Source organism: Muscardinus avellanarius (assembly GCF_963383645.1).
Source record: "Muscardinus avellanarius genome assembly, chromosome: 9".
Classification (NCBI taxonomy): domain Eukaryota; kingdom Metazoa; phylum Chordata; class Mammalia; order Rodentia; family Gliridae; genus Muscardinus; species Muscardinus avellanarius.
Genome location: NC_137795.1, coordinates 8701488 through 8715820, shown reverse-complemented (window position 1 = coordinate 8715820; position 14333 = coordinate 8701488). Strand labels below are relative to the sequence as shown.

Genomic DNA, 14333 nt, shown 5'->3' with positions numbered 1-14333 from the left:
AACTAACTTGCCTCTCCGGACTTTAGAAAAACCAAGAGTTCAGACGTCCAATCAAAAGAGCGTTCCCTGCACAGGCGGGAGCTCATTCACACGGGCACTGGGGCCGGTGAACCTTTCATTCAATCCTAAGCTCAATGGGTATGAAAGCCAATGAAGTGAACCAAGAGAAACACGTCGTCCAAACATGTCGAAGCCCTTGCGGGCGATCGCTTGGCCCTTTGTGCTCCTCAGCTCCTGTGAGAAGCCTCTGTCTCAGGCAGGCTCCAAATTGCCAACTCAACGAGCAAATAATAATTATTTCTAAAGGCAATAATAATTATGGAATGCAGTGGACCCGATGCAAGGTTGGTTGTCTGTGGCTCCAGGTGGGGCAGCTATAGTTTCACATACCCTTTTTATAAATATCTCTCTCTCTCTCTCTCTCTCTCTCTCACACACACACACACACACACACACACACACACACACACACACTCGCCAAAAAGAGATCTGGACAAACTCACTCCTCTGGTTTTCTACAAAGTCCCTCACAACAGAGCTCAATTAAGTGTTTACACATTGAGGGAGAGACACGGTGAGCACAAAACACACATTCTCATTTTGCTTCACGTAAAATGTTTTCAGCTTTCTCCAATTCCAGCCTGACAGCCAGAATCATGGCCAAATGGCAGATGTGAAGAACTGGGTAGATTCCTCCTTTCTTTCTAGGAGAGATGGAAAGAAAGGAGAGAGAGAGAAGGAGAGAGGACGTCCTCCCCCTCCCCACCACAGAGAAATCAGCCATCCTGGCAGATATCAAAGCCTCCTTGGTAAGCCCTAAGCCCATGCTTCTGCCACAGCTGATTTCCCATGATATCTTCGCCCTGCTCTCACAGGAAGGGGATGGCCACCTTAGCTCATGGTCTACGCTCCAGCCAGGGTCGGCTGCGTCAGCTCTTGAGTATCTCACTCCAAGTGCCAATGATGTCACGATGTCAAATAAAAAGAGGAGCCCTCCCAAGAACACAACCCATCAAATAAATGGGCATTTTCTAGATAATTAGGAATTGTTTCCACTTTTACAAAACTAAGCAAAGGGGCTGACGTGAACCCACATGAGTCAGTTTATTTTTCTCCCTTTTGACTTAGGCTTGGCCATGGCGGTGGCCATTCTTTAAAAGTGGTTCTAAGGTCCCGGATGCAGTTTACAGTCATGTATGAAGATTACACTCAGACGCTTGTGGCACTAGGAAAAACCATGCCCTGTAGAACACACCTGGAAAAATTCTTCAAGTGTTTTGAATAAGGTTATGTGTACGTCAAAAGGCCTAAATTATGTTCTAGTAAAACAAAATATTATGAAATGTGTGTACACACGCATACAATTTTCATTTGGGTGCACCTGGGCTGTAAAATTCCTCAGTCGCCTTTAACAGTATGCGGCTTAGTTTGGATTATTTTAAATTCATTCTTTCAGTGTTTTAGAGAAGCAGTGACTTGGAATATACATCTATAAAGTTGTATTTCTGTTTAGTTTGGTCACTAAAAATATACTCTGGCTCAACACAGGGCTGTGGGAAGAGTTTAGAAGCAGACTTTAGTTTCCTTGAGTTTGCAGGCTCATCCAAATGGCTCCACTCCTTCAACCCAAACAACACTGAAGTGGGATCAGCCCTTATTGCATTTCTATTCTCTTTACACTCAGTACTTTACAAGGTACTCATTTTGAGCAAGATTTCGGGGGAAATGAGAGAAAGCGTCACTCTATGCAAAGATCTCCAGGAGTCCACCACATGCTTGTGCTCTGCCCCTATAGACTTTGAGAAGAACTTTACATGTCTGCCAAGTGTCTGGGGCTTGGTGACCTGCGATGGGGGCTTAGTATTGCATTTGTCATTGCGATTATTCATGTGGAAAATGCTTAGGGGTTCCATAGAAGGCAAACAATATATTGAAGGTGAGCTATAAAGGGCTTGGGAATGATCATATCTGAAACCAAGATTTGAGGGGTTTATAGTGATTGTGGAATCCATTTCTAGCATTTCTCAGGGGTGTGGGGCCATTTCTTCTCTGCAAGGTCTGTGAGCCTGCAAGAGCAGCCCAAGCGCATTTCAGGTGTCTCTGCCCTATGCGCACAAGAACCCTCTCACCCTGTAGACTTCAGCAGCCTAGCAACCAGCTCACGGGAACTTGGCCGGAGGGAGAAAACTCTAAAACTCTGGAACTCCTTTAAACGTGCCTGGTAGCATTAAGAATGTTTACTACGCGACAGGACCTTTAAGTAGATATTTACCGAAAGCACAACATACTTGACTAACAGATTACTAGATTACCTGCTAAACGTGAACACTCCTATGGCATCTCCTCTTTACTAGTCTGTATCGACCAAGCAGCATTGTCTAGTATGAGTCATAGCAAGGAAACATACTTGGTTCCCAAGAGCTTGTTTTAGAATTACTGAGAATTTGGGCTACAAAAGAACACTTACTGGACAGTCTAGTTTTATCCTTTTTTTTTTTTAAAGATAGAAACACAGGGCACAGCAAGGTCAAGAGATCTGTTTCAATTTCGAGAACTTGTCAGTAGTAGAGTCGGAGGCATCTGCCAGAGCTCCTATCCCTCTAGCAATGGCTTTTCATCCCTTCATTGAAATAAAATTCTGTCCAACTATAAATAAATCCTTTTTTATTAAAAAAATAACAGGGTCTTGGTAAGTTTCTAAGGATCTCTCTAAATTGCTGAGGCTGGCCTTGAATTGTGATCCTCCTGTCTCTGCCTCCCAAGTGCTGGAATTATAGGTATGCACCACCATGCCTAACCTTGAATGTAACTGAATCTTAATCAAGAAGTCCCCAGACATCCAGATTGAATGTTTATGTGTCATTCTTATTCAACCAAAGGTAAAATGTCCATGGAATTTGATCTTTAACAAAAGCCTCATTAAAAAGGACATAACACTGATAGCAAGAAAAATACATTTGGTCTAAAATAATCTAAAAACGCATGTAAGAGAATGTGTCAAATGAATTATCTTTTGAATCCCCAAATGCCCAATTATACAAATAAACTGTGCGTGCAGAGGGCAGCGTGGGCCGTCTGTCAATTCCTGGAAGGGTGCTTGTCTCTTAACTGAGAACCTACTTGCAAATCTGTTCAGACAAGTGTGGTTCGCACTCTATGAGGCATACAGCCTTATGGGATAAAAAGTCCCCCCAAATCTGAAATGTCCACTGGGACATTGCCCTGTTACACGGACATGTTCAACCTCCAAAAAGTCAAAGCATACTTTTTATCAAGTTCATTTCCCTTAGCAAGCACTGTTGGCAGAGTATCGGACGCTCTGACCACTTCCCATGTTAATATACATTCTCGGTGGTATATGGTTATACCTCATCATGAGACTCTCTCTACACACTGTACTATGAGCTGTGTGGACCTGCTAGGAGATCATTCATACAAACAGAAAACGCAGAGTCAATCCTGATAGAGAAACTATGACAGATACAGAAAGTGCAGCTACTATTGCATTTCATATTATGGAAAAATCCATGTCCTTAACCCCAAAATGCTTCATTGTTGGTACCTTATCTAAGGTTTACTTACAGGAGAGCTCCAAATAAATATAAAACTTAAAGCCTTATGTTTCAAATCTGCCACAAAGTAACCCCCAAAATGATAATTTTAGAAAGCAGGGCAGGGAGCTGGGATTTCCCACGGAGCTGCCTGCCTGGCAAATGCATCATTCAAGTTTCTTGCGATAGACTAGTTAGGTCCTTCTAGTTAGATTGCCCAAACTAAGCCACTTTCAGCAAAGTGAGAAAAAAAGACCAATTTCTTGAAAGCTGAGTTGGAGCAGGAAACCACACAGTCATTCAAGAGCACTGTCCCCAAAGAGCTGACCTCGCTAAGTCACTGTCAAAGCTAAGTTCTCTGTATCATTAGCATTTTAGACTAGAAAGGACTTTGAGGGCTTTCTAGTGAGGCCTCCCCATTTAACGGACGGGGAGCTGAGGTTCACCTGGCCCCACCGGACTGTGCGGTATAGATGGTCCGGGTCCCAGTGCTGGCTCTGGCCAGTATTAGGATGGTCTGGAATGAGTCACTTAATCTCTGAGCCTCAGCTGAACTCAGCTACAAAAATAGATGTGTCCATTCCAACATAGCAGGAAAAAATTTTGTGTGCTAAATTAGTGAGTGGATAAGGGGGACTGTACATTATAAATAAAGCGCCTGGCAACGAGGTGACTGTAGTTCGCCTAAGTGTTGAATGACAAGTCAGGCCTCTCTGGCGCTCAAGTCAGGGCCCTCTTCTACTGCCGTGTAGTCCACAGAGCGGCCCGAACATTCCCAGACATTGTTCTAGTCTCCTCCACCCTGGTATACACAAACATATCCTGGAGCTCGGATAGTCCAGAGCTCCAGCCAGTCTCTGCTCCTGGAAGAAAACAAATCAAGAAAAAATAAATTTGAGACGGAAAAAAAGGATCAAAGCAGGATATTAGAGGGACTGACTTTCTTAGTCAATTGGCCAAGCCCTTCACGTGTAGATGAAGAAAAACGGGCCCTGGGAAGCTAAGCACGGGGCCAAAGCCAAGACCTTTGAGATGGCAAAGCCTAAGCTGTCTAAACCCTGTGACCTTTGAACCCATGACCTCTGACTCTCCTCTGACCTGCTGAGGTTTGGCTCTGAGCAAGCTCCTGCTTTCCAGACACACCTCAATACACTGCATGGAAGAACGAATATCTAGGCTTACTGTAGGCACAGACTGTATGGTCTGAGCTCTCTGTTCTAGAAGCAGGCTCTCATCAGTCAGTGCCTCGCTTAGGGGCAAGATGCACACAGAGATACGTTTCTGGAAGCTTCAGGAACTCTGTGAGACCCTGAAACGAAATCTTCCTCCAGGAGAAGGTCACAGGCAAAGTCACCTATCCCTGAAGGAACCAGAACAAACCTGGAGATGGCTGTACCTGCATGTAGGCACAGGATGGCGGCCTCCCTGCAAGCCGGCATAGAACAACCAAATGCTAGAGACAGCAACAGTTGTTTCTCTGTGGTGACTTTATTTTTCTTACACATTGGGGTAGATCTGCCGATAGAGGCTCACTGTATGCCCCATGGGCTCAAGACTTTCCCTGACATGGGTCCAGAGAGTTCCTATACATTCTCTGGAAGTGTCAAAGCAGCTGCTGGGAACTCAGGACACATCTGTCTGGGCCACACTGCAGGTGCATGCATGAACAATACTGTCCACATGCTGCCCAGGGAGACGGGGCACCAGCTCATCCCACGCAGAGATGATTCTCCGGTCTCCCACAACACTAGTATTGTTGTAGTCAAGAGTGTGGAAAAAGCAGTTGGATTCCATTCAGAGCCTGGCTCACCCTGCTTCCAAGGGCCTTTGCACAGTCTCCTCTCTTCCCGGAGCAATAACCCTGGGGTACACAGTGCCGACCCCTCCACACCGATGGGGAATGTAGGAAAGAACCATATGTACAGGCAGTGCAGCGCCTGACACAGTAGATACTGAAGGGCATTCAATATTGACTATGCTAATCAAAGGCTTTTCTAACAAAGGGCTGAGCCATCTGGGCGCAATCTCTCATCTTCTCTCCCCAGCCAGCCTTGCTGTTTTCCACATGAGCAGCCGGGACACGAGGACACATCACTGGCCCGAGGAACCCGAGGCAAGAGCCGGATTTGGAGACTAGAGCCGCAGTGCTTCTCTGCTTCTGGGGACGCCCGGCCATGTGCTCCCGAGCGCTGGCTCTGCCCCCTTCATCTGGCCACAGTACCATGGGGTGCTATGACTTTCAAATGTTAAGAAACATTATATTTCCTCAAGTATCAGTACTTAATGTTTTGTTCCACACATAAAACCCCGTGAGTAGAAGGCTGCTGGCCCCCTTGTCAGAGGCAATTTCTCAGGGCTCTGCATGGGATTTAACGGGAGCCATATGGCAACCCTCCCAGAGAGCACCCCCGAAGGGCCCTCATAAATGTCCTCGGGCCGTGAACCATCCGGCAACTTTCTAACAATAAAGCTATGTTCATACCCATAATATTCGGCAAAACGCAAAGCAGGAAATAATGGCTTCTGGGGCGAATTACCTAAGGGGGCTTCGTGTTGTCCTGCCTAGGCTGAGGAGCAGTGACCACCTGACCCCACTGCCTCCAGCAGGCAAGAGGCTGGCCGGCGCGTCCCCAGCCTGAGCCTGGGTGGACAGGGACCGCCTGCGTTGTGCTCGGTTGGGCTGGAGGCACTGAAGGGAACACACGCTTGAGAATGGATTCATACACCTACGCCCTCGGTAGGGAATCTCTGATTTTAGATCTTTACACTGACGTTCTGTGAAAGTGTCATTTTCTGACCTCTCTCCTTATTTATTTATTTGTTATTTTCTGACTCACAATAACACAAACCTCTCGTATCTATCGGCATTCCCTTCTCGATGGCAGCAACTCATGTGACACAGCTTCAGGACTCCTTGATTGAAAGACTAGCGCCACTTTTGATGCCGACATGTCTCAGGATGTTGACTTTCAATTATCGTTAGTTCATTATTGTCTTTTTTGTTTTCCTCAGCTCCAGAGAGTTCAAAAAGGGATAAAGAAGCAGAGATAGGTGGAGAAGAGGTGTCATTTATGAGGAGTAGTAATAGTTTTGTGGGTGGGGGCGATAAAGGGGACACAACTCAGCCTCCTCTGTGCCCCACCCCAGCCCATTATATTTTTTATTTTGAAGCAGGGTCTCATTAATTTGCTGAGAGCCTTGCTAAGTTCCCGAGGCTAGCCTTAAACTTCTTGTCTTAGACTCTCAAGTACTGTGATTAGAGGCATGTGCCACCACGCCTAGCTAACAACACCTTTTTATTCTTACATAAAGCAAGATTTGCGACCGCAATATTTTCTACAAATTTATAGCTAGGTATTAGCTCTGTGTTGCCTAACATACAAACAGGGTATGTGACCAAGGGTCCTACAGCTACATGTCACGCGGACATTTACACGCCAAGGCTAGAATTGGTGTAAAATCACGGAGGGATTTTATACATACATGACTTCATAAATGTGTTCTATTGGACCTACTTCCAAGTTTCCTGATACAGCTAGCTAATTTGTTAGTTGGCCAGAAAATTCCACATTTGAATTCTAATGTCAGACATACAACACTTCCCCTATAAGCAATCACTATCAAATAGTTCCCACCAATAATCTAAGGAGCCTGTGTTTGCCTAGTAGCCTACAGACAAAAGGCAAGACGAAAATGTGTAGAATATTTTGGCAGTGCCTCCCACAACCTGTCACGACACTGTGATGCTATTTATTCTTGTAGAACTGCGCACTCCCCATTATCTTCAGTGCTCTTGAAGAATTACCAAGCAAAAATTATCTCCTATCACTTTCCCCATAAGGAGAAGTAGACTTCTGTAGAAAAGCTGAAACCTATTAAGATTACGGCCCCCTACTCAACTAATCATTAGCTCCTACAAATATATCTCACGATAGGAGACCCAGAAAGAGAATTCCCACTACTACCTGCTCACCCACCATTTTTCTCAGGCTTTGCCGACTTAATCCTGAATTAATGAGCCTGTTACATGATATCTAATAAAAACGACTGGTGTAGAGATACTGTTTTGGAATCTGCCTCATATTTGGTTCAAGGCTAAATCGATTTCAGCTCTATTTTAAACACGTGCTTGTTTTCTGTCTCTCTTGTCTCTCCACAGCCCACAGCTCGCTTTTCTTTCCATCTGGGAAACTTATCTTCTTAAATTCGACCATCAATCAGCCAAAGACGCTCTTCTCGACAGAGCGCCTGCCAGTTTGAGCACAAGTAGTCACTAGTTTGTGGATGCCTCCCACACTCCCAAGAGCTGCGTGTTTTTGTAGCCTGCCTAACCACACCAGTGCAATTTGGGATATTTATACCTCCCTCCAGTTTCTACTGAGATAATGGCTCTACTTTGACAGAATCGAGCAGAGGGCGTAGCATGGGTCGCTACGGAATGGAGCAGAGATGGCGTATGGTGCCCATCTCCCTCCTTTTAACATCTCACTTCTTCGGATTTTTACATTTCCACTCATTTTGGTCTGGGCTGGCTCAGTGCCCACCCTGAAAGCACACAAATCAAATGCGGGCAAGGATGCTTGCCCTTTGTCCCCAGAGCTGTCCCTGATAATCTGGCACCACTTCTATTCCTCAGTCCTTTCTATCAATACCACTCCCAATGCATTCAAACCTCTAAGCTTCCATTTTATAGCGTGAAAGGAGGGAGGCAGAAACCAGACCAAAAGTGGCGTTGGTTGCAGAGGCCAAGTGCTGGTGGGAAGGAAGGAAAGTGGGGGTGCGGGAGCCAGGCAGTCCCCTCTCCCACAAAGTTCCAGCCGTGAACGCAGCCGCTGGCCCCAGCACAAGAGCCCTGCGTGGGCACAGGTGGGTCCCAGCCTCTCTGGCGGGATGCAGCTTAAGCACAGAGCCTGAATGAAGACTTTCATTGCTGTTTGCTGTTTTTGTTGGCTAGTGGCCATGGCAAACATTTGCAGGTGGCTTGGCCAGATTTTGACACTTAAATATTTGAGGTTGTGATAAAAATCAGAATATTACTACAATATGGTTCTGTGCAGCCTCAAACACACGAGAGAGAGAGAGAGAGAGAGAGAGAGAGAGAGAGAGAGAGAGAGAATGGAATTAAAAAAGCTATATGCAATTTCAAATGCTCATTTAAAGACACAGCCTCCAGAGGGAACTCATGTTTTAAAATAAGTACTCATTTCCTCTTTGCTGAGAGAAATGACAGACTCAACCGACCCCAAATGTTCCCACCTAGAGTTTCGTGCCGAATCGGCTGGTGAGAGGGGCTGGCCTGTTTCTTGCTGGGCCCCCATGATCATCCGGACAAGGTTTTGAATGGTCACAAGGAGAAAAATGGAAATGACAGGAAATGTGGTTTGGAATGAGCACAGTAAGCTCAACAGGGAAGAATCTAGAGAAGAGAAAGAGCCCTCCTCAAGCTTGGCAAGGAGGCACAGTCCCGAAAGAGACAATTATCTCATAGGGCACACCAGGAGCGACACACAACACCCCAAGATGGGAAATAAATGAGAAGGCAGAGTGAGCCAGGAGGTCACATGTAGCAGAGAACGCCCCTGTTCAGCCAGGCAGAGTGACCCAGCCAGCAGACATCACCCCAATGTGGTAACACGTCTCCAGCCAGCTGGGCAAGTTATTGACAATCAATCCTCATCTTAAAATTGAGTGCCAGCCCTTCAGAGATGGTTGCACATAAACCAACACTGTGCTCTCAATGGTGGAGCGCTGGGGCCTGCAGGAGGGCAGTTGGCGAGGGCAGAGGGGCGGGCAGGAGCGCACCAGGGGGGAAGGAATGCCATAAAATTGCTAGTAAACTTTAGCACATTTTATGTTTTTTTCCCCTTGAAAGAAAAATACAATAATTATAATTAGCCAGCCTCGCTGTGAATTGTCTGCCCAGAGCCAGGCCCCCAGAGTGCAGGCGTCCGAGGAGATTCGGATGCTGTCTTTCGTGACATCTCAGTGCAGTCTGGGCTCTTCCATGAGATGATGGCAACATTTTGCTCTCACGGTCACTGAGAAGAAAAGAGACCTTGAGGCCGGGTGTGGTGGGCACGCTCGTCATCCCAGCATTCAGGAGGCTGAGACTGAGAATCGTGATGCTCGGGCAGCCTCAGCTACTTAGTGAGGCCCTCTGCACATTAGTGAGACCCTGGTTCAAAAATAAAGAATAAAAAATAGGGTGGGGTGTAGCTCAGAGGTGGAATAACCCTGGGTTCCATCCCCAATACCACACACACACACACACACACACACACACACACACACAAGATACCTGGAACAGAGATGGTTCCTCACTTTGCACTGCCTTCTTTAAACCAAATCGGCCACATTCATTTTCTGTTTCTTGTATAGAAAAACAAATGTGCCTACAGCAAACTCCTGGGAGGGTCATTACCTGGGGCTCTCGTTTCTTCTGATGTCACAACCTAGTCTGATCAGCTAAGAAGTGTGAGAGCCACTCTAGAACATTCTGAGAGCAACGAGATAGCCCTGTGCCGTGTTCACTGTTGGTCTGAGAGTCTTACATTAAAAAAAAAAAAAAAGTGGCCGGGCGTGGTGGCGCACGCTTGTCATCCCCGCGCTTGGGAGGCGGAGACAGGAGGATCGCGCAGGTTCGAAGCCAGCCGCGCGCGCTGGCTTAGGAGACCCTGTTTCCAAATAAAAATGTAAAAATAGGTCTGGGAGTGAAGTCCGGAGATAGAAGGGCTTCCAGGAACCCCAGTACCACCAAAAAAAATAAAAAGTGAGGTGAGACACATTGACAAATTGTGAGACAATGTCTACATTTTTTGTTAAAAACCCACCACATCCAATAATCAAATTTAAACACATTTCTGATGTTCGTACCCCACACAGCAAGCTCACCCTCTTGTTTGAAGCAGACGCTCCTGGGAATACATAGCAACCAGTCCTCAGTATCCCACAGTCCACATTTATCATAGCTCTTTGCTTACATTATTACCTTTCCTTCCTAAGAACCCAAGTGCTCTTAAATCTTTTATTTCATCTTTCCTCCTGTGGGGCTGCAAAACAACGGGCTCCATCTGCCTTCTGGAGACAAGGAAACTGAGCCAGAGATCCTGCGTTTCCAAGCTTGTGCTGATGGTCTGACCACAGCATGTGTACAAAGGGTTGGAGCTCCCCATATACCAAGTGAGAACAATGTCCGCCATGTGCTTTGGGGAGTCTGGGGTTCAATGCCCAGACACTTCTACCAAATTTTCCTGCAGCATTGTGTTTATATATGAATGAGAGAGGGTGGGGGGGCTTGCTTTCTTTGTTTGGTCTGTCTTGGGGATGAGTAGGGGCCATTGTAGCAGGAGAGGTCACAAGAAAGTATTAAGGAGGAGGAGAAGTAGGGAAAAAGGATCAGAGATGAGGAAGACTGCACATAAACACACAGCATTCTGATCGCCTGAGAGGCTCCAGGAGAGAGGGGCGTGCTGTGCCGGGGAGACCGCGGGGCTCTCGGGGACTCCTCTCCACCACCGTATGCATGTGTCCTGAGCACTCTGCTCCAATGCACCCCAAACCCACAACTCTGCCTGCAGTCATCTTAAAGTTCACAAATATTACATGAAGAAATGAGAATGCACGGTTTGCTTCTCCCCACAGCATCCAGGATCCAAACAGCTTCCACCAAAGTAATATTCTTTCTCCTTTCTCTCATCCAAAGTATCACTCTGAGCTCACAGCAATACACCAGCCAGAAATCCCAAGCACTCTGAGCACTGGAAACCAGGAGAGGAAGTCCATAACATTCCCTGAGTTCCAGCCAGGCCCCAGAGACAGCACGGAGATCTGCTTACCCGATCTGGCGGTTGGTGGAAGGTGCCTGCGTGATGACAGAGCTGGACTGGGGCGATGGCATGGCTTGCTGAATCACGACGCTGCTGTCGTGGTTGGGCATCCGGGTGCTGCCCAGCTGGTGAGCTCCAGGCCCCGTCATGGCCCCACTGACTGCGTTATGCATCGAGATATTCTGCCCAGAGAAGAGAGGGGAGAAAGGTCAGGGAGTCAATGTTTCATTCTCCTCCCAAGCTCTCCAAGGCCAAAATTGGGAATCTGGTCCTGTCAACTCAATACAGAATTATGGATGCTGGCAGGCCTCGGGCCCATTTATCTTGTTAGAACTCACAGCTACGAGGACATGAAAACTAACAACTCAGTCCCAGAGCGGGTCTCAAAGCATGATGCCTTGAGGTCTGTTTGTCCCTCTGTGCCGTTCTGACGAGAGGCCCATTTAGTGCACTCCACTCTGAGTCGGCGTGATGGACGCGGCACTTGGGAGTGATTTGTGCATTAAATGCACAACATGTGATTGAGCAAAATTAGTTCTGCATTCTGCCCTGAGCGACAAGCACACTGGGTTATTATTTTTTTTAACTATCAGTCCTATAAGAGTGGCTAACCCGCTTTTTCTCCCCCCCCCCAGGAAACGGCTATTTTTCTAAATCATAATCCAGGTAGCCAACAACCTGTAGAATGAGGATGGCTAGTTTGAATAGCCAACAGGACATCAGGCTCCAAGGACAAGAGTAAGAGTCATAATCCTCTGTTAGATTCCCATCAATCCATCTCTAACAACTGTACGGAACACAAAACGGCGATTGACTGCACACTAGAATGTTCGCGTTCAGAGCCCTGCGCGACAATGGGTGTTTGGAGCATGGTAGGCTTTCAGTGACAACATATCACATAAGCCATCAAGTGAAGGAAAAACGAGACACTCGAGCTGCTCGAGGGGCCTAAGATCTGTATTTATTTGTGATGACTTGCATGGATTAAAATTCAGAACTCAGCTAAACATGCACTCTTAAACTGGATTAAAGCATAGCTCTTTGTATAAAAGAAAGTCACTAGGGGCAAAAAGAGGGAGTGCGTAGCAGACAGAGGAGGGCTGATCAATGCGCGGAGGCTGAAACGAGAGAGAGAAATTCAGAACCCGGCAAGACCAGTGGTGCAAGCCAGAAACCCCATGCATGGAAGGTTAAGACAAGAGGATCGCAGGTTCGAGGCCAGCCTCGGCAGTTAAGCAAGCTCTTCAGCAATTCAGTGTGACCCCCATTTCAAATTTTTTTTAAAAAATATTTTTAAAAGGGATGGAGATGTAGCTTAGAGGTAGAATGCTCCTGGGGACTATCAAAACAAAAACCAGAGAGAGAGAGAGAGAGAGAGAGAGAGAGAGAGAGAGAGAGAGAGAGGAGGAGGAGGAGGAGGAGGAGGAGGAGGAGGAGGAGGAGGAGGAGGAGAGAAGAAGAAGAAGAAGAAGAAGAAGAAGAAGAAGAAGAAGAAGAAGAAGAAGAAGAAGAAGAAGAAGAAGGGGAATTCAAAACTCAGTAAAGAAAGAAAAAGTACACAGCCAACCTAAGTGACAGGTCAGGACAATGAGAGGGCCTTATTGTACAATCCTTCAACAAAGGTTCTGGAAATTTCAGAGGTCAGTGGGACACAGGTTGAGGATGGGAGGAAGGCATGCATTGTCACTAGCAATTTATCAGAGGGAAAAATATATATCTGTCCACACTTTGGTGTTAGCCAAGAAAACAAACAAATGTTACTCAGGAGAACAAGAGTGGTTCTCTGAAGTTCTTCTGCAAAGAACAGGATTTCCTGCACTACGTGTTAAATGATGGGGATAACATATAGGGTGCGGAGGGCGGCTGCGTCCATCAAGTGTCGCCTTTCCCGAGTTTCTGATTTCTAAATCCTGACCACACAGTTTGCCGGGAGTCTAGATGGAAACTGGGCACCTGGCTTAGACTGTGAACTGACAGTGCTGTCATGGGGTCCCAACGCTTATATTATACACACACAGTCTAAAGGCTCCCGTTCTGTGCTGGAGAGTTTTTATGACAGAGGAAAACCCTGTGGTCAAGTAAGGTAAGAAGGAAGGAAATGGTGATTTGGGCCAGAACGGCTGTGCAGGCCCATGTATCCTTTATTTCTTTTTATAAAACCCAGACATTTAGAGAGTCCAACTAAAAATAATGATGAAAATAAAGATCATTATTTTTCTGAGAATGAATTCTAACAATTTTATTTCCCCAAATCTTAATGAGGCCTGGAGGAGGCACACAGTTCCAGGGATTGTATTTACGGTGCTTACACCCTCAAAGACACTCAAATACTGTTTCCATCTTGCTTACAGCCACATCCTTTCTCCATAACAGATCTGAGCTTGGGAGGATTCCTGACTCTCTTTTTAGAATGACTTTCATTGTGTTGTGCCACCAGAAGGTATTCATAAAGCCATGGATAACTTTAGGCCATCTGCTAACATCATAGGTAATATAAAGCCACCTAATCTTTAAGGTCACAATCTTTAAACACACAAAGAAGAATAGAAGACGTAGAAAGTCTCCTTGAGTTAACCTGACACCTCTTCTCTGTCACCCCAAAAGACAGTCCCCACATCCTATGCATTTAACCCGAGCATCCCTCATCTCTATCTTTTCCTTCCTCCTCCCACCAACGTACACAAACCCCATCACCTCCTTTATCTAGACCAGACAACGACCCCCAGCTGGCCTCTCTCACTCTTCTGGCCTCTGCTTCTCCTCCTTCCTCTATTGCTGCTGTGTTCAAAATGCAAACGCATCAAACCACACACAGCTCCCACTACGCGCCCTGACCCTGAGCCACTGGGTGGCCTTGTGAAGCTTAGAAGGTGCAGACAGCACTCCCTGGTGGCCTCCCGGGCCGTGGAGCGCTCCCTACTACCAGCTCATCTCAGGCACCTTCGCCCTGGCTCAC

The 14333-nt window shown here is 46.5% G+C and overlaps 1 protein-coding gene across 1 annotated transcript in view; it reads right to left on the bottom strand.

Annotated features, from left to right (window-relative positions):
- Positions 1–14333, bottom strand: part of CREB5 (cAMP responsive element binding protein 5) — a gene marked incomplete at both ends in the record, with an annotated part of 435958 nt that overhangs the window by 256666 nt on the left and 164959 nt on the right. Inside the window, one exon of the mRNA XM_080701989.1 lies at positions 11387–11559. Coding sequence (XP_080558115.1) covers positions 11387–11559 — 173 coding nt within the window. The remainder of the gene's footprint in view (positions 1–11386; positions 11560–14333) is intronic.